At 36.4% G+C, this 18,443-nt stretch overlaps 1 protein-coding gene across 3 annotated transcripts in view; it reads left to right on the top strand.

Moving 5' to 3' along the window:
• The window catches only part of LOC121417428 (glycine N-methyltransferase-like), a 47,571-nt gene extending 34,217 nt beyond the window's left edge, over positions 1 to 13,354 (top strand). For all 3 annotated transcript variants that reach the window (XM_041611137.1, XM_041611136.1, XM_041611138.1), the window contains 5 exons: positions 916 to 1,064; positions 2,554 to 2,669; positions 7,701 to 7,951; positions 10,596 to 10,726; positions 12,941 to 13,354. In XM_041611137.1, the coding sequence (XP_041467071.1) occupies positions 916 to 1,064; positions 2,554 to 2,669; positions 7,701 to 7,951; positions 10,596 to 10,726; positions 12,941 to 13,103 (810 nt within the window). In that variant the 3' untranslated portion in view covers positions 13,104 to 13,354. The remainder of the gene's footprint in view (positions 1 to 915; positions 1,065 to 2,553; positions 2,670 to 7,700; positions 7,952 to 10,595; positions 10,727 to 12,940) is intronic.
• Positions 13,355 to 18,443: the final 5,089 nt, after the last annotated feature.

Consider the following 18,443-nt stretch of genomic DNA (forward strand, 5'->3'; position numbering starts at 1 on the left):
TTGGATGCGATTCCTGCTGACTTAACAGTGATTTGGGATTTAACTCACGTTTGTACACCTGTCATACAGGGGCGACTCCATGCTAGAAAAATTAGCCATTTTCACAACATCTATCAACCTGCTGTCCAAACGAACGAAGAAATAAAATTTGCTTTGTGGTAATATTAAAGAGAAATGCCAGTAGGTGCAGTTAACACTGATTTCATGAGAAAGTCTGTAAAACCAGGCTTAATTGTCAGTATATCATCGAGGATCTAGATCTGGTACAGTTACATAAACTGAACTTTGTGAAATCTTGAAATCTACGCTGAAAAAATGTTCAGACTGAAGATCACCAACACAGATAGGCACACGTGGGGCAGTGTATTATTATTGCTTGAGTAAAAACCCGACCGAAGTGACCTAATCCGCGCTGATATTTCTCAGCAACTGCACAATTTCTTCCAGAATCCTTTGGCACATATTTTTTTATTCATACGAACAGACACTTGGGTGGTCATTATATAAGATTCTGTAAAAAATCATTTTGAGATCGTTACCAAAACTGGAATTTATCTTTAAAGTACTACTTGGTAGACTTGCACAAAGCTGACAACCAACAAAAATATGTCGTCCATAGGTGAAATAGAATATAAATTGTTGCGTGTCGCACGGGAGATTTCATCTGCGTCCCATACGACACACAGCATTTTCACCTATAATTTACCCTTAATCAGTTTGTTTGTGTGGCTTATTAGTTTTTCACATGACTACCCACAATAGCTTTATCACTGACAAAAAACATTTTATTGCTCAAGCATTCGGCTAGGAAACTAGAAATTGTTGTCAAAATGTCCTGTACGAGACGTATGGAATCTCCCACAGTCACCATGACCACCATCAGAACATAACGATTTTCTCGTTTATTCTTTCTAGCAAGACATATCGAATCCTTTTGATGACAGTGATGCTGTCCACAAACTCGGTCCTCTTGCCGAGAGGTCCTCTAAATATAACCAATGGTTGCTAGGGGTACTTCAGAGGAAGAACTGTCGGAGGATTCTGGATGCCGCGTGCGGAACAGGGTGAGGTGCACATCTATTCTGATGGTGATGATGATGGTGGTGGTGGAGATGATGATGATGATGACAGTGGTGGTGGTGATTAGTCTGCTATGCAGACTCTGAATGGCTCGTATGGTGGTAACCAAAGACCTTATAATATATTACGGGTGGTAACCCAGCGCTTGATGCTGGTTTGCAAACCAGCCTGAAAGGACGAGCAAAGCGAGCCTGCCATAGTACACCTAGTCTGCTCTGCAGACTCGTTGAATCAGCTTTGGTACACACACTGCAGATGTGGGTCGACATTTGTAGACTAGGTGGTGATGATGGGTACGATGGTAGTGAGATCTATGGATTATACTTCGTAATTCTGAAGGTTCTTTATTCCGAAGGTTCGTAATTCCGAAACACGTAAGTTGCCTATACCTCGATGTTCGTTAATCCGAACATTTGTGCCGTTATTCCGAAGGTTCGTTATTCTGAAGGTTCGATAATCCGAAAACGAAATAAGGTTCGATGTTCCGAAGGTTCGTTAGTCCGAAAACGAAATAAGGTTCATTGTTCCGAAGGTTTGTTAATCCGAAAACGAAATAAGGTTCGTTGTGCCGAAGGTTCGTTAGTCCGAAAACGAAATAAGGTTCGTTGTTCCGAAGGTTTGTTTATCTGAAAACGAAATAAGGTTTGTTCTTCCGAAGGTTCGTTAGTCCGAAAACGAATTAAGGTTCGTTAATCATTACGTTTTCGGACTAACGAACCTTCGGAATTACGAACCTCATTTCGTTTTCGGAGTAACGAACCTTCGGAATTACGAACGTCATTTCGTTTTCGGACTTACGAACCTTCGGAATTACGAACATTCGGAATAGCGAAGCTTAGGAATTACGAATGAATGCGGATCGATGATGGTAGTGAGATTGATGACGAAGATGATAGTGAAAATGACGGTGATGATGTTAGTGGTGATGTTGATAATAGTAATGATAGTGGCAGTAATACGTACATTTTCAATGATGATGATGATGATGTTTGATGGCGGCGGTGGTGATGATGATGATGACGTTGGTGACAATGGTAATGAAGATGATTCTTATGATGGTGGTGGTGGTGGTGATGATGATGACGTTGGTGACAATGGTAATGAAGATGATTTTTATGATGATGATGGTGGTGGTGGTGATGATGATGATGACGTTGGTGACAATGGTTATGATGATGGTGGTGGTGGTGGTGATGATGATGACGTTGGTGAAAATGGTAATGAAGATGATTTTTATGATGATGGTGGTGGTGGTGATGATGATGGTGGTGATGATCGTGATAATGATGGCGATGATGATAATGATGATGATGAAAGGTTTACGTAACGGTTCATGGCGTTATTCAAGGTGACAACTATTGATTTGTTAACCACCACCACTACTTGTATTTCTACTTTATTCACTACCACCATTTAGACCAAAATCACGAATAACCATCTTACTGCATGATTAGGATTCTATTTTCTTTCCAGGGTGGACTCCTTATTCCTGCTCAAACATGGGATGGAGGTCGTCAGTTGTGACGATGCTGAAGCGATGCTGTTTTATGCCAGATCGGAAAAGGAACGACTTGGATTAAAAGACTGGGGTAAAAAAAAATCCACCTTTTACATTTTACTTTCATTTGGATAATTTTCTTTAATATGATTTCAATAAGAACTTGACATTTCATTTTTTATACTTTACTAACTTCTTTCTTCCTATTTCACCTGCTTTCCCACCCCCCACTATATTAAAAAAATCGAGGGGGGGGGGGCTCCCTGCCGCCACCCTTTCCACTGTGACGTCACTAATGTGAGGCATCATGCCTATTCAAATTTTTCTTCAAAATCATTTAAATATTCGAATTGACCTTTTTGTCTATTTGCCATCTACGCTATTTCCATTCCTTATCTTTATATTTGTTTGTTTGACAAATTATTTGCAATAATTATGAGTAGCTGAATTGATGGTAGTCCAGTTAGCTGCTTATCAAATTTGTGAAAACATAGGTGGCAGAAATTGACGATTTACCCAGCATACAATTCGCAATGTAATATAATTCGATCTTAAAAGTATTGTTTAATCTTCATTTCCTCCCTCGTGTGTGTGTGTATTTGAGTTTTGTCAGACGTGTATCAATCAGATATTATTACTTGCGTCTGGGACCTACCTTTTACGTCACCATCCGAAAGACGTGACCAGGGCTCGAACCTTGAAAATCTGCACCAATTTGTAACTTCTACACGTATGCGCACGCAAAATGCCCACTTAAAGCTCAAACTCGTATTAAAGCATGTTGCGATAAAACTTAAAGGACAAGTCCACCCCAACAAAAACTTGATTTAAATAAAAAGAGAAAAAATCAACAAGCATAACACTGAAAATTTCATCAAAATCGGATGTAAAATAAGAAAGTTATGATATTTTAAAGTTTCACTTCATTTCACAAAACAGTTATATGCACATCTCGGTTGGTATGCAAATGAGGGAACTGATGACATCACTCACTCACTATTTCTTTTGTATTTTATTATTTGATTTTCTCGTCATTGTCATGTGAAATGAAGATTCATTATTACTCCCTGAACACGTGGAATTCCATTATTTTAACATTTTGTGCTTCAGGCAAGGAGGTCCTAATCATCAAATTCTTTAAAATTGAAATATTGTATAATTCAAATAATAAAAAACAAAAGAAATAGTGAGTGAGTGACGTCATCGACTCTCATTTTGATGTAACTGGCTCGTTCATATAACTATTTTGTTGAAAATAAGCGAAATTTTGAAATGTCATGACTTTCTTATTTTACATCCGATTTTGATGAAATTTTCAGCATTGTGCTTGTCTGATTTTTCTCTATTGATTAAAATCAACATTTTCCTGAGGTGGACTTGACCTTTACAGATTTTACTTTTCTGATATGACTGTGTCTCACAATTGTCATTATGAGTATTTATTTTTGTTGATTGTATTGTATGTTTGTTGATCAACAGCGCGAGCCCCGAATTTACGCCCGTTGCTCTTTCTTTCTAAAGGCATGGTCCGGGCTAAAAAAATATTTATATCTTAATACATAAGAGTAGAATTTACTAAGAAAAATGCCGAAAATTTCATCAAAATCGGATAAAAAATGACAAAGTTATTGAAGCTTAAAGTTTAGCAATTTTTTGCGAAAACAGTCTTTATTAATATTCATTAGGTGGGCCGATGATGTCACACCACCATTTTCAGTTTTCGTAACTTGTGTGAATATATGTCTCTCTTGCAATGAAATAAGTTGCAATAAATATTTAATACACTAGACTAGTTGTCAATCCATTTTTTCTATTTCTTGTAGGAAAAAATTGGAATAAACCTAATTTCATATAATAAAATACAAAAGAACAAGTGGAGATTTGACATCACCAGCCCAGAATATTCATGACGACTGTTGAAACAAAATATTGCTAAAGTTTAAAATTCAATAACTTTGTTATTTGTTATCCGATTTTGATTGAAATTTTCCGCATTTTGCTAAGTGAATTCTACTCTTTTTATTAAGCTATGAATACGTTCAGCCCGCTTTCTTTCTACGTCATGTACTGTACACTGCACTTCTCTGTCCCTCCCCTCTTCTTCCCCTAACCTAATATTTCTTGCATGATCCATCTGTTAATTTTTTTTGTAAAGTGCACCAAAATTGTTTGTATTTATTTGTAAACAAAAGTTCTATATTTCATTACGACCCAGTGTTTTTTTTTGTGTGTAATGAAACTAAGTTTATTTAGGGTCTTGCCTTTTATACAAGCTTTGTTTTTTTCGGCAAGACCCTCCGTTACACTTTAAAATATAAATGTCATATTAGGTTTTTTCATTTGTTGAATTGTGTTTCTTAAGTCTAAGATTATGTTATATATATTTTGGCTCGGTGTTAAAATGGCAGAGGTAAAAATGGCAGAGGTAGTAATGGCAGAGGTCATAATGGCAGAGGTAATATTGGCAGAGGTCATATGCCCAGAGGTAAAATTGGCAGAGGTAATAATGGCAGAAGTAAAAATGGCAGAAGTAAAAATGGCAGAGGTAAAATGGCAGGGGTTATAATGGAAGAGGTGAAAATGACAGCTCTAGGTAAAATTTGGCCAGCCTTAAACCCCCATGCAATGAATTGTCAAAAAGCCCCCCGCATTTACATAGATTACATTAATTAGAAGTGCATGTCACGGCTAGGCATTTCATCATATCATTATGTCTTCATCGGCCTAACAATGCCATTTGCGAATTCGTTGGAGGTGTACCGTGAAGGCTTTTTAAAAAAAGAAATCAAACGACAGATATTTGTTCATTCTATTTGTCAGGAGCAAAATGAAACTGCACTATTGCCATTCATCATTGTATAACATTCCATTTTGTCTGGCTGTTTTTTTTTTATCTTAAGTTTTGCCAGGTTTACCGATGCAAAGAGGAAGGAAGAGTAGACATTAGAGAGGTGGAGAGACAGAGAGGGTTAGGGGGCGGAGAAAAACAGAGAACTTAGCGGGGAAAGCTTTGACGTTGAAATTGTCACGAATGATCGTGGTTAAATATTATGTCCTTATTTGTAATGTCGTCTGTATTATTCTTTTTTTAATATTTGAATGACAATAAGCATGCGTTCCTAGGCTTTGCACTGAATATGTAACTAATTATATATATGAAAATCAATAATAAGCTCGTTTTGAATGGTAAACCAATTTGGGGTCGATCGAGGGGGACCGTCTGGTTCAGATTCTTTGCATAAAAGAAGACCCTGTACCTTTACTACTGACTGCATTCAATATGAAATAAACACCTTGATGGTAATTAGCTATATGCTAAAATGCAGAACTGATAAAAATCTGTTATTTTTCAAACAGAAGAAAAAAGCATTGTTTATTATCTAATTGTTATTATTTGTTGTAATTCTTTTTCTGTCTCAAAAGAACTTCATTTAGTTGAAATATTTTTTGTGTGTGTCATTTTCCCTCTTAACCAAACCCCCTTTGATTTTTAAGTGAAAACTTTTTTTCTCGGCTTTTTAACAAACCAGCACCCCATATCTCTTTCATTTTTGCCTCTGCCATCTTTACCTTTGCCGTCTTCAACTCCGCCGTTTTTTTACACTGTTAGAAAATTTATACTTAAAAATAAAAAATCCTGCAACAGAGTCTGGAGAACACCTGTAATCTTAATGCACTGTGTAATCTTACATGAATTTGTGTAAAATTACAGGAAATTGGTATTTTGTGCGTGTACCTTTACAAATTTATTGTAATAGAACTGTTTTCCCCTTTTTCAAAACATATCTGTTCTGTAAAATTGTAGAAAAATTATGGAAAATACTCCTGTTATTATAAATTACAAAATCATTTGTTTTGTTTTTTTGTAAAACCTGTTTTTTTTCTTATGTAGAATCTACTGTTTTTTGCTAACAGTGTACCTCTGCCACTTTTACCTCTGCCATTATTACCTCTGCCACTTTTACCTCTGCCATTATTACCTCTGCCATTTTCACCTCTGCCATTATTACCTGGCACCATATATTTCTTTATGTTTTGCAGTATTTTCGACCTTGTCATGTTACATTTATCATACTTATGTTGTGAACGGAAATCAATAGAATCAAATCAAATCAAACATCTCCTACTGTACTGTGCTGCAATGCTACCACAACTATCACCAAATCGTATGAGGTTTATTTTTGTGATGTGTGTGCATTATGAATTAAAAGTTGCATTATAAAAATTATCGGGGATCAGAATACTGAAATCAAATTTGTTGATCATTGGCCCTATTACCTAATATTATTGCAACTTAAAAATATCTCTAGAAAGAAGAATTCACCGTTTGTATGTATACTCTTCATTACGTAATCACAAGTTGATATACAAATACAACGAATTGAAGTCTGAAATAAACGTGCACAAGGACAGATTAAGGGACCTGCCCCGTTAAGATATCCCCTTGCTCTACACAAGCAATATGACTGGTTGTCCCAGTATGAAAGCGACTTTTCAACTGGAAATAGACATTGAAATTGAATTTGGAGTAATATTTAGCAGAGCTTAGAAACTTTTTTAATAAAATCAGAATTTAAAAAATGGTTTTCGTGAATGGCTAGATAAATGTGACTTATTATTATTGATAAATTCAAACTCAAATTCTAATCCTAATGCTAATTCAAATTCAATCTCTAATCATAATGCTAATTTTGATGCTGATTCACATTCATATTTGAATTCATATTGAAACTCAAACTGAATTTCAAATTTAACTTCAAATTCAATTCAAATTTCAATTCAAATTCGAATTCAAGTTTAAATCCAAAGTCAAATACACTTCCAAATTCAAACGCTTACTCGCATTCAACCCTTTTAAAATCTTTATTTTTTTAGTTCTAAACGATAGATCACTCGTGGATGACACTCGACCATATCAACTATGCTTATTGACAATGATGATGTTGTTTAAATACCTTACCCAATTCCATTTTTTGGGTTTAGTTAAACAAAAATTGCTCGCTCACGACTTTGTAGAAGCTTCCCCCAAACTACATGCCTAACCCCCTCGGTTTGTTTTAATTCAAATTTTGTTATTATTGTCATCATAAATATTTGATTTGTACGTTGATTATTTTGGCAGAGGTCAAACGGGCTAACTGGTTGACCTTGGACAAAGACCTTGAAGGTCACGGTCAATTTGACGCTGTTCTATGCCTTGGCAGTTCAATATTACATCTTGTCGACCGACCACCAGAACTCAAGCTCCATCGACAATGTCTGAACAACTTCCAGAAGTTCCTCAAACCGGGCGGCTTGCTCTTGATCGATCACCGTAACATCGATTCGATGATGGATCGGGGGATCGTCGTGAATAAAAACGTGTATCATAAGGTAAGTCTATGATGCACTAGCGTACCTAAGAGGATGGGGGCAGATTGCCCCCCCCCCCTGACGAGTCAAAACTGATCACTGACGAGCCACAAGTGACCACCTCCTTTGAACTTGAAGACCTTTTTTTTGCTTGTCAAATTTTTTGCGGACGAATTTGCCCCCCCCTTTGGAAAATCCTAGGTTCGCCACTGCTATGATGGTAAATAATTTGAGTCTTTTTTTTAGTATTTGTTTTTTGTCAATATTTTCTATTAGTTGGCATGATACATTATAAACTATAGCATATTAAGTGTCATCTCTTTGCAATATTGGATACATGGACACCTCATGAAGCACATACTATACTAACACTTTTCAATCTTTTCTTTATTGACGCAATACAATAATAAACAAAATAATAGTAATAATAATAATACATGAGATTTGTATAGCGCACTTTCGATCATGATAACTTGCTCAAGGCGCTTCAGAGTAGAACAACAACAAACGCTATTTACATATAAACCAAATCTGAACAATATATGTCTATAAAAAAGCACTGAAACAGGTATGTTTTCAGGTTTCCCTAGAAGGTGGTAACTGAAGTTTGGGTTTTCAAAATCTTTTGAAGAGGATTCCACAGGCTAGGCCTTGCATGAGCAAAGACCCTTTCCCCGCATGATTTCTTAGTAACTGGAATTTTTAAGAGATTAGATGATGAGGATCGTAAGGTTCTTAAGGATTGGTAATTATGCATCAAAGACTTATTGTAATTGAGGAAAGTTCCATTGACTAGTATAAAAAAAACAAAAGAAGGATTTTTAAAGACTATGCGTTCCTTCAGGGGCAACCAGTGAAGAATTTTCAATACGGAGGTAATGTTGCTGCGCGTGTTAGAGTTAGATTAGATTTGCATTTTGCAACCTCTGCAATTTCCCAAGTTAAAAATTGGGTAAGTTGTAGAAGGAAGCTATTACCAAAATCGAATTGTGAAGAAGTGAGTGAATATACATGTTTCTCTGTTGCTGAGAAAGTGACATTTTCTTAATTAACAAGCCAATATTGCGCAATCGATAACGAACTGATCTGCAAATGCTTGTAATCTGGTTGGATTGCGACATGATTTTGGGAGAGGGGATGTCTTTGCCTGAGACTGAAATTGAATCAATGTTGAATCTATTAATTTGAAAATTTGAGTAAAAACTAAAAACTCACATTCACTATGGTTCAAAAGTAACGAGTTTGACTTTAATCAAGTGTCAATGTCCATTATGTATCTTTCAAGATTACACAGGGCTTGTGTGGCACTAGTTTGATTGGGTAAAAATGAAACAAAATATGAATCTCATCTGCATATATATGATAATGAACAGAGTGACGTTTAAACATTTCTCGAAGCCCTGTTACATAAATGGAAAATAAAGTGGGCCCTCGAACAGAGCCCTGTGGTACGCGGTAGACCAATGGCCTAGATGAAGAAGTAACATCATTTAAGAGGACTGACTGTGAATGGAATGAGAGATAAGATTTCAGCCATTGTAGGGCCTTGTCCTGAACATGCACCTAAACTATTCAGAGTGTTAATAAGTAAGGTGTGGTCTACGTTGTCAAACGCGGCCGACAGATCTAGGACTCCCATTATACTGTGGCCGATCCACTGCCCATATTTCATATGTCATGTAGCTTTATACCATTCTGTTTTTTGTTTACTTATTACTTATTATGTTATATATGTGTGCATATATATATATACATGTATTCTCTTATCAAATAATTAGATGGCGGGTCGCATTGCAAGGGGCGGGGGATTCCACCTCGCACCAGTGTTTCCACAGCTCAAAAATAAATTTCCTGAAACTGAAACCCAAATTTCCTGAAATTCATAGATATTTCCTGGAATTTTCAAGATTGATTTTAAACGAAAATCGGGCAATAATACAGCAAGCCTAAATTCGGCCTAGGTGGCCAAAATCAAGGATTTTTGCAGTTTTTTGTTCACGCCCTCTTTAAAAAAGGAACAAAATTACAAATGCGAGCGCGGAGCGCGAGCGGAAAATTTTGAGCTACGTATGGCTGTAAAACATTATTAAAATATAACCTGAATATCATGAATATTGATAGTTTCTATGTTTAATTGTTGTTTAATTGTAATTTTCGGATTTCCTGAAGTTTCCTGTAATATTTTCATTTCCTGAACCTTTCCTGGAAAAAGTCAAAATTTCCTGAATTTCGGGAAGAGTGGAAACACTGCCTCCCACCCGCCAGATAAGAGGAGAAAAATTAAAAGCACACAAATCCATCTATTTTGTTCGGATAAATCCGAATTTGAATTGAATGTTAAAAAAAATGAGAAGTTACTAAAATGTGATCCCTAAAATCGCTGAATTTCACAATATATTCAGGTTATATATTTTTTTTTTAACAAGTGCACACCTAGTTACCAATAATGCATATAGCATTTCCATTTATTTGAAAGCAATATAAAAGGAGCATTGTAGATTAAATGCTTTGCTCACGGGCATAGGTGCCGCAGCCGGGGATCGAACCCCGGACTTTCCATGTATAGCCAGGCGCCTTAGACCACTCAGCCACGGCACCTCACCTTTATAGCTCTCCTTCAATGCTGTACACGATCATATCCTAACTTTGTGTTTGATAACAATAGGAGGATACATTACCGGGCGTTTCGACGAAAACCATCACCGTTGATGGCGTCCCAACTCAAGTGGATATCATCTACGACATGCTTATGAAGGATGGCGACACGGGAAACAACGGCTTCAATAAAATCGAAAAGTAAGTCATTCATTCCCGAAAAGTCACAAGTCGGACTTGACTAGACCCAAAGACACTGCAAGGGGGAGATCGGACAGTGAATAGAGGACGCAATAAAATGCTCGGGAAGAGCGCCCACAGCGTTGAGAAAGTAAACCTTCGCCAGGTTCCATAAGCCTAATGGTCTCACAGGCCTAATTCAATCCCCGTAGACTCATGTGTTAAATTGGCACTAAAAAAATTCATGAAAAATAAGGATGAAATTCGGGGGTCGAATGTTTACTACCAGTGGATAGGATTTATATCTGGCAATCCATATCTGACCAGAAAAGGGTCCCTCGACCGGCTCATTTTAAAAATAAATTGGCGTGTTTGAAGACATCTTTGAGGGGAGCAAACAGCAAAATAGCCCTAATCCTTCCGCCAGTCAAAATATAGTCCAAAATTGTTGATATTTCTTCCCAATTCGGGAAAAGGAAGTTCAGTAATAACCAAAAACAGAATCAGTGTGAGATGGACAATCATATGCATACACTTTGTCAATCAGCAATATCAAAATAAAAAATAGCAATGGGTTGGCTCGAATGAATATCTCTTGGTTTCCGAATGTTAATAGGCCCGTGAAACCTAATTACAACAGGAAGGCTAAAGATATTCATTCGACCAACCCATTCGATTTTTTGTTTACAACTTGATATTGCTGATTGACAAAAGTGTATGAATATAATTGAAAATCTAACACTGATTCTAGAAGTGGTAACTGTTGAACTTCCTTTGCCCAAATTGGGAAGATTTATCAATGACTTTGGAACTATTTTTGACTGGCGAAACAATTAGGGCTATTAACTGTTTCAGTTGAGTTGACAAATTTGATCCCATCATAGTTATCTTCATGAATGGCGATTTATTTTTAAAATGAGCTGGCTACGATACCCTTTCCTGGTCAGATATGGAATATCAGATATGTATCCTATCTAATGGTAGTAAACATTCGACCCTCTAATTTCACGTTTATTTTTTATGAATTTTTCGAAAGTGCCATTTTAAAACACAAGTCTATGTGGAATGTTTTACGCACATGACACCGCCAGCCTTCACGTATCGCCATCTTGGGTTGTGTACAAATCATGATTATGAGGGAAATAGTTAAGGGATGGAGAAATATCCGATTTATTCATTTTAAGATTTTTTCTTCATATCTTTCTTTAAAAAAATTAAGAATGAATATATTTTAGAGGTTCCTGGGCAATAAAAGATGGAATTATTCCCGTGCATCGCCCATGTGCCCTCTCCCAAATCCCCTCTCTCATTTTCCCCATATGTTTTATATATGTTTTTATATGTGCGATGGTTTACTTACTCAACGACGTTGGGCGCATTAATCGAGAGTTAAAAAAAAAATCGCCGAAGTGTCCATCGTTCCCTTGTAGTATTTTTGCTATACCTCACTTTTAGAGCGAAGTAGATACCCACATACCCGTGTTACCGATGCCAATTGTGATTGACTGAATTAATGTTATGGTAGGCTTCTAAACAAGATTAATTTTAATCCAAGTCTTGAAACAGCTTCTCACTTAAAATTTTCTTAAAGAACATCAATTTGCCTTTATTCATACGGGAATCTTCTCAAGGTTTGAATGAGTAAGACTGCTCGATTTATATATGTCATCTCTATTTGAATTTAAATATGACGCGTGGCTTGGAGGATTGTATTGTGCAAACGAAAGTCGTCTTATCCGGGAAAAAGGTTTGTCTAAGCCTTGGCGACATAGTAACATATAATGGATAGGCACTCATTTCATTGCATTGCAACTTATATTCGTCATTAACAAATAGATAAAATAGACGAAATCAAAACAACACAGATGTGTTCAATGAAAATTATAGAGGCCTCTAACTCGATAGCTCAGTCGGTAGAGCGGGGGTTTCGGATTCCGGTGACCCGGGTTCGATTCCCAAGTGGTGCGCTAGTGCCCTTTGGTAAGGCATTTATCCTCATTACCAGGTCCCTCGGAGAGGACCTTAAGCCGTCGGTCCCCTGGTTGCTTGCTCACAGGCATTCGTGCTTTCTTATCAGTCAGGTAAAACCTCGGTATGACTGACACATAGCAGAGAGAGAGAGACTAGAGGGGGGGGGGGGGGGCATAAGGATGATGATTTTTGTGAACTCTTTACAATGCGATCACCTATTGAGCTCTGCAATTCTTTTATTTTATTTTTCCCCTCTCTTCTCAGGGTTACCATGCCTTTGGCTCCCGTCCATGTTCACAAATTTACCGCGCTTCTCAAAGACGTATTCGGAGGAAATTGCACATACACCCTCTACGGCGATCTGGAGGAAGTCAACAACGGGAACACAGAAAACATAGCGTATTTTCAACACGTCGTACATGAATAAATATCATAGAAATTGTCATTCAAGGGGAACTTAACCCTGACAAACAGATAATTGTAAAAATAGCAGAAAAATATTTTAAAAATATTGGCTTGGGGAAGATCCATTAAAGAATAACAAAGTTATTAGAATTTTAATTACTTGATTTCTGACGTCATGCAATGTATGGTAAAAAAGTGATTTTCTCCGAAAATTCAAAATGGTTTTTATTCTGTTTTCAGTGTATCAATACACAAATGATTTCACACCCGTTTTATAAATGAAACATAAGTTATAAAGTTATAACGAATCATTACAAACATTAAATTTATGCAGTTCATTATATGACGTATCGGGCAGCTGCTCATTTATGACATCACACAAAATCTTGACATTGTAATATCTTTCTTAAACTTAAATAGATTTTCATTAGACCTTCACCAATACTTTTTTATTGCTTTCCTGCTATTTTTACAACTAAATTTTCGTCAGGGTGAATTTCCCCTTTAAAAATGCGTGATATTTAGTGAGTTGCATTCAGATAATGGTAAAAGCAATAGAAAATGGAATAAAAAAAAGAGGGAAATATTATGGAAATATTTGGAAACATTTCATGAAACCAATATTCAGTCATTTTCACTTACAAGCTATATATAAGCCTGTGAAATCCATTCATCTGATTGGCTTAGAACAACAAAGTTGGTGAAAATCTCTGAGTGATTGCTCCGTGAAATGCCTCCCCTCTATTATGCCTTCCTAGATGCAGCTGATTACATCAAATCATTTATCATTCCATTTTAGTATACTCTAATACCTAGTCCCCACTTTCACGAGCAATTTGTCCCACGATTGAAACAGTGATGTAAATTGCGGAGTGAACCCTAGGTGGTCTCTCAATGACTGTGTGTTGCAAATGCACAGTCTTAAAATATACGTTTTCATATATCTGCTAATACTACTGAGAATAAATTGACCTATAATTGCATTATTTTGTATAGCAAAACAAGAATGTTTTTAGAAGAAAAATAACAGTTTTTTATACTTTGTAACACAATTATTGCGGTATAAATGTAAAGAGTAGATAATTAACGTGTTATGATTCAAGCGGGTCTATATTACTAGACTACACTAGCATTATGCGTCTGGAAAATAAGCAGGTATGAGTACTTGAGGACTCGAGGTGGCGCTATTGGTTCGCATCTGCTTTCATCGTGTAACTATCGTACTGCTCGTAATAAATCAGTCGTGTGATTGCCAATCTTATACCTTACGACGAGTCGAAAACAGCCGTTTTTAACATTTATTTGTACCAGCTACATATAGGTGGTTTTACTAAAAATGAATAAAACGACTGTTTTCGACGCGCCGTACGGCCGCCGAAGAACAAATGTGACCGTGTCGTTACTGTTCGCACCAAATTATTTAAATATTTCAAAAATTCTCACGATCCGTTACGGAAGGCAAATCGTGACGTTCGTATCGGATCGCACAATAGTGGCACTAGCTAATTTTCTAAAGCTGTCTGTACACTACACGATCCGATCCGATTTTCAAATGAATTGTAATAGCATATTCCACCCCGATAAAATCTCAACGTTCAAAGTTCGTAATAGAGGAATGAATTTTGAAATCGAAATTCAAGTCTATTCCGAGATCCACCCCCCCTTGAAGGAATAATGCTAACTGAATTCCAAATAAATCTTTGCGTCTCTCGGATGGTGAGGCATATACGACTGCTTTGTTGCCAATACTGGTGTGTTGGCTCAGTTGGTAGAGCGTCCGTCTCACAAGCGGGAAGTCAGGGGTTCAGACCCCCGGCCGCGTCAGACCTAAAAACAAAAAGGGATATAGCCTCGTCGATCTGGCGCTGCACAGCGGCTGCCGGGCCCACGATCAATTGGGCAATGCAAATGCAAATTTTCGGAGTATTTCATGTCTATTTCGAACAATGAAATATGGATTTTCATCTATTTTATATGTTCTAGAACGATTAGTTCAAATAATTGCGAGATACGGGTGTTTCATACAATTCAATCATAATTTTGTATTTTTATTAGATTATTTTCAATTTCAATTATTCTTTGATTCAGTTATTTGTAAATAAATTATTGATACACAAAAGAAATTAACGAATCATCTTTCACTTTGTAAATCAGCGTTTGAGTGAAGTTTATTGCTTGAGAAAAGTCTGTCCAAATATCGGCATAATTATTATGCCTCAGCAATGCAGAAAAGAGAATTTCGTTGAAATATATCGGCCTATATGAAAGATAAAATCAGAGCAATATATCAAAGAAGCTTGGAGAACAATTGAATGGACAATAAGAAAGTTATGAGCATTTTTAGAATGGAGATACCTAATGCAATGTCATTCCTCCACCTGGCAACGCGACCAAGCTCTGTGTTGTCACACATATACAACTTTCCCATTACCTTTTTTTTTTACATATTTCACTCAAATTTTCTCTTTTATCTGGTCTATCGCAAGACATAATTATTATGCCAACAATGCAGCAATGAAAAAAAAAGAATTTCGTTGAAATAAGAATGAATCCTTTGAACCAGTTGCCGCAATATTCAAATGCCCATATAAACTTTCTCTGTATTTGTCCGATTTTTCTCAAGTTTTCTTTGATCTTATTCTTTGATTTCTCTCTTTCCACACAAGTTCACTTGCTCTAAAGGTTTAATTCTCCTTCAATTCTCCTGCTTTCAAACGAGCCACCATGGTGCGCGAGTTTCAATCTCTTCATCCATATAAATTTACGGTGACGCGAGCTGCTCCACCGACAATTGCTCCCGGTCTATTTCGTCTACGATATAAGGTTAGGATTGCAATAGGGTTTTATGGTTTAGGTTTAGGATAGGTTATAGTGTTAAAGGGGAAGTTCACCCTGACGAAAACTTTATTGTAAAAATAGCAGAAAAAAATAATAAAAATATTGCCGAAGGTTTGAGAAAAATTCATCAAATAATTAAAAAGTTATTAGAATTTCAATTATTGGATTTGTGACGTCATATGAGTAGCATTCCTACATAGCGAATGGTAAAAAATCAATAAAATGTCATTTTCTCAGAAAATTGAAAATGGTTTTCACTGTACCTTTAGTATATCAATAGACAAATTATTTCACACCCGATCATGAATAGAAAACAAAATTAAGTCATCAGGAACCATGCAAAATTTGAAATTCATGCATTTTATATTACATAACACATGGGGCACCTGCTCGTTTATGACGTCACAAATCCAAAACTTTGAACTCTAATAACTTTCTTACTCTATGACAGATTTTCCTCAAACCTTCACCAATATTTTTTACTATTTTTTCTGCTATTTTTGCAACAAAGTTTTCTTCAGGGTGAACTTCCCCTTTAAATCCAGCAGGGGCCATTCCTTTAGTGTACATGGAATTTACAGCGGAGCAATTGTCGCTGGAGTAATTGTCCTGGAGACAAATTTACGCGCAGTGGAATGGTTTTGAGTGTATGTGGGCGATTCCATGCTAGAAAAATCAGCCATTTTCACAGCATTTTTCAACCTGCTGTCCAAACAAACGAAGAACTTAAATTTGTTTTGTGGTAATCTTAAAGTACTACTGGGTAGACATGCAAAAAAACTGACAACCAACAAAAATATGTTGTTTGTAGGTGAATTAGAGCTTACAATGTTCCGTGTCGTACGGGACATTTCTACGTCCCGTACGACACACAAATTTACTTATAATCTATTTTTTGTTTTGGTTATTAGTTTTTCACATGACTACCCACTATAGCTTATCATTGACAAAAAATATTTTATTGCTCAAGCATTCAGCTAGGACACTAGGAGTTGTTGTCAAAATGTCCCGTACGACACGTATGGAATCACCCGTCTGTACGTGTGTTTGTGTGTGTGTGTGCGCGGGGGGTACCATGTAAAAAATCACTATCAGATGGTATCTTTGTTGACTTTTTACACGTTTATTGAAAAAAGATGTTGGGGTGGGATTAATCCCCCTTGTTAAGTTCTCACGGGAACTCTGAGTTGGCCAAGAAACCTTATAAGTTTGGTTTCTTAGTTCTGTCCCAGGCCCATTCTCATTGTACATGTCATAATAGCAAATCTGCATTAACAGCGTCAAGCTACTACCCATTCAATCTAAATAGGTGATTGTAGACTTGTTACAGAATTTCCTCCTGGGTCAATTTCGCTCCGTGCTTAACTCCGTCTCAGATGTACACTGTAAAAAAATGAATTTAGCACTTACGGTGCTTGTATAGTGACTGCACTTCGAATATTGAATGTTTAATTCAAATTCAAACTAGATAATCAGCACTCGTAGTGCAAGCACCGTAAGTGCTAGATAAGCACTTCATTTTTTCAGTGTAGGGCTAGGGTTGCAATAGGGTTTTATGTTAGGTTTAGGGTAGGGTATAGTGTTAAACCGAAAGTTCAGGTTTGCCATTCGATTAATGTGTAGAATTTAGAGCGTCTAAACGAGAGAAAGGGGAAACTCAAAGATTTCATTCAGAATCGCGCAGGTTTCACTATAAAGACACACAAAAGTACTATAGATTTACATTCTACTCATTTAAAGGGATGATCCTGGCTGGAAATATTCATATCTCAATAAATTGAGTGAAATTCACAAAGCAAAATGCAGAAAATTTGATCAAAATCGGATCACAAACAGCGAACTTATTTAATTTTCAAGATTTGTATTATTCCGGTGAGGCAGTTCTAGGCATGTCTTTATGGCTATTCATTAGGTGGGCTGATGAGGTATATCCCCACTTGTTCTTTTATACTTTATTATATGAAAATAAAGTTTATTTGAAAATTTTCTACCAATAACTAAAACTAAAGTGCATTAGTTAAGTTGCCGCAAATTATTTCGTCATAATACAGACACATCAATTATACATGTATGAAAAAATGAAACATATATGATTTCATGTATGAAAAAATGAAACATATATGATTTCATGTAATAACATATGAAATAGGAAAGTGGGGATGTGACATCATCAGCACACCTAATGGATATTCATGACGATGTGCATATTAATGTTTTCACCAAAATATTGATAATGTTTAAACTTCAATAACTTCGTCATTTGTTATCCGATTTTGATAAAATTTTCTGCATTTTGCTCTGTGAATTTTACTCTATTTATTTAGACAAATATTTTTAAATACTTAGGCAGTTATACCCATAGGCGGCGGAAGCGGGGAGGAGGGGGGGGACGGCCCCCCCCCCTAAATTTTTTGTTGATGACTTTTTTTTTTTTTTTTTGCTTGTCAATTTATTATCCTACGTCCCCCTAAAATTTGTGGGTTGAGATCCTTATTTTTTTTTTTTTTTGGGGGGGGGGTTTTCC

This window comes from Lytechinus variegatus, chromosome 6, assembly GCF_018143015.1.
Source record: "Lytechinus variegatus isolate NC3 chromosome 6, Lvar_3.0, whole genome shotgun sequence".
NCBI lineage: Eukaryota > Metazoa > Echinodermata > Echinoidea > Temnopleuroida > Toxopneustidae > Lytechinus > Lytechinus variegatus.